At 39.2% G+C, this 2,576-nt stretch overlaps 1 protein-coding gene across 1 annotated transcript; it reads right to left on the bottom strand.

The window, feature by feature from the left end:
- Window positions 1-895: 895 nt before the first annotated feature.
- On the bottom strand, window positions 896-2,371 carry LOC114654096 (protein FAM200A-like). Its single transcript, XM_051929953.1, has one exon. It carries the CDS (start codon window positions 2,369-2,371, stop codon window positions 896-898), a length of 1,476 nt encoding a protein of 491 aa, XP_051785913.1.
- Between the last annotated feature and the right edge of the window lie 205 nt (window positions 2,372-2,576).

The raw sequence follows: 2,576 nt of genomic DNA, 5'->3' as shown, positions 1-2,576 counted from the left end.
GGACAAAGCTTGTCTGGGAGGTGTGGAAGGAGAGGAAAATGAAAATGAACTATTACATTGTATTGTGCTACACTGAGAAAAAGAAGCCTATGGAGGTACTTGTCTGAACAAAACAATACCTTTATTTAAATATATGACTGTGGTAGCCTAGTTGTGTCTGAGATTTTGGGGATTGGTTAATCCCCCAGCCATGCCACAGGAGGCATTACCCTTAATAAATTAAGTATACATATAAACTTTATAGTTGCAGGTTGTCAGGCTGGCAAGGAGGTAACAAAGTGAAACGGAACAAAGAAAAGAAGCTATATATGAAACAAGCCTCATCAACCTAATGCTGGAGATGAACCCACAGTGGTGACAGGGGATTTTATTTCTGACTAATCAGCCACAAGAGATCACTCACACCAAAGGGTTAAAGGGACTGACAGTGTCTAGAGCAGTGGTTCTCAAACTTTTTCAGCCCTGGGACCCCTTTACAAGCCATACAATATTCGCGGACCCCTGATGCGGCCTGATTTGTCAACCCAAATTATAATAGCATAGCCACAGGCATAAAGTGTAAACTTCTTTAATCCTAAGTCGACTTTATAAAATAAATCATTCTTTGTAGTCATATCATAACAACACTAACTATTGACAGTCAATGATACAGTGTCATACGACAGTCACAGGACTAAAGCCTGCTTAGCAAAAACAAAAAATGCAAAACAACTACAATATTTAATGCTTAATACTCATACTGCATAACTACAATACAACATTGTTCATTTAATAATAAAGAGTAAGACTATTCATTTTACGGCTACCTACCTGTGGTAAACGTTTTAATTATTTAATACGTTCAAATGTAGCCTATTACAAATACAATTACATTAGACTCTAATACTCATAGAAACTAATGAGATGAGTGGGCTTGCTTTTGTCGGCAGAGAAGGTCTATCCTTGGTGAGATTTTTGATAGACACACTCGATTGTCATCTTCCACCTGGAGACGTGATCTAAACTTAGATTTTATCACAGCTAATGCTGAGAACGATGCTTCACACTGGTAGGTAGTTGCAAATGGGACCAGCACAGTCAATGCTCTCTCAGCTAAAAGCGTATATTCGTTCCTAACGTTGCACCAAAACACAGTCAATGTTTGTTCTTGAAATTTAAGTTTGAGACTTCTGTTACTAGACAATTCAGCCAACTGTTCTTCTTCCTTCCCGGTCAAGTCGGTAAGCTGACAACTGAATGGATTTCTGATCCAGTCATAATCGGCAATGTTATCTGTTGGAAAGTACCTGTCAAAGTATTCTTCCATTGCCGACAAATGGTCAAAGATATCTGTTGCCAAGTTATCAATGGCCATATTGTTTTCATTCAGAAATTCAGTTAACGGTTCAAACATATTACAGCTTTTATTTTGTACTCGTGTCTTCCATATTCTCAACTTTTTCTTGAAGGCAGTTATCTTGTCTGTTGTTTTCAACACGCTTGAATCTCTGCCTTGCAGTGATGTGTTAAGTGCATTAAGTTGACAAAAGATATCAGCCAGGTAAGCCAGTTTTGCAAGCCATACATTATCTGAAACAAACTTCACCAGCTCTGAGTTTTTATCCATTAAAAATGATGCCAGTTCACTGCGAAGCTCGAAGACGCATTGAAGTACCTTTCTGCGTGACAACCAGCGAACCTCTGTGTGTAGCAGCAGATGTCGATGATCTGAGCCGCTTTCTTCGCACAGTGCAGCAAACAGTCGTTCATTCAACGGTCTGCACTTTATCCAATTAACTAGTTTAATGCATGTATTTAGCACTTTACCGAAGGATTCGTTTAAATTCTTACTAGCAAGAGCTTCGCGATGAATCATGCAATGTGTGGAAATAATATTCGGAGAAACAGTTCGTACGCGTGCAACAACCCCACTTTTATGACCTGTCATTACTGCAGCTCCATCCGTACAAATTCCAATACAGCTGGACCACTCAAGCTTGTTAGCAATGAAGAAATCATTTAGCATTGCAAATATATCTTCACCTGTCGTTCTAAGTGGCACAGGTTTGCAGAACAGAAAGTCCTCGACCACATCATTGTCAAAGCAATATCTAACGTAGACTAGTAACTGCGCTGGGCCTGCAATATCGGTACTTTCGTCCAACTGTATGGCAAATGTACTGCTTTGTAGGCGCTCAACCAATTGTAATTGGATGTCATTGGACATGTCGCAAATTCGCCTTCTGATGGTATCGTTTGATACTGGTATAGACAGTAATTTTCGGCTGCTTTCTTTTCCTAACATTATCTCGCATATTTCTAAAGCCGCTGGCATAATCAAACTCTCCGCAACCGTGTGTGCTTTTTTGCTCTTAGCTATTCGCATTGCCATAATATACGAAGCCTTAAGAGCTTTTTCATTCACTGTTGTCGCAGTGCTAATAATTTTCTGCTGATTTGCATACACTTCTGCTCGACATTTGAAGAAATCAACAGGTTTGTCTTTTAGTTCATTATGCTTTGTTACAAGATGGCGCTTCAGTTTAGCAGGTTTCAAACTTTCGTTCGATAACACGTTTAAACAAATGACACATTAT

Source organism: Erpetoichthys calabaricus, chromosome 7 (genome assembly GCF_900747795.2).
Source record: "Erpetoichthys calabaricus chromosome 7, fErpCal1.3, whole genome shotgun sequence".
NCBI lineage: Eukaryota > Metazoa > Chordata > Cladistia > Polypteriformes > Polypteridae > Erpetoichthys > Erpetoichthys calabaricus.
Note: the sequence above shows the minus strand (reverse complement) of the source record. Positions and strands in the feature narration are given on the sequence as shown.

Bases quoted from the DNA above. Each gene is read 5' to 3' on its own strand.
- LOC114654096 (XM_051929953.1), bottom strand. From the start codon at position 2,371: ATGGCAATGCGAATAGCTAAGAGCAAAAAAGCACACACGGTTGCGGAG.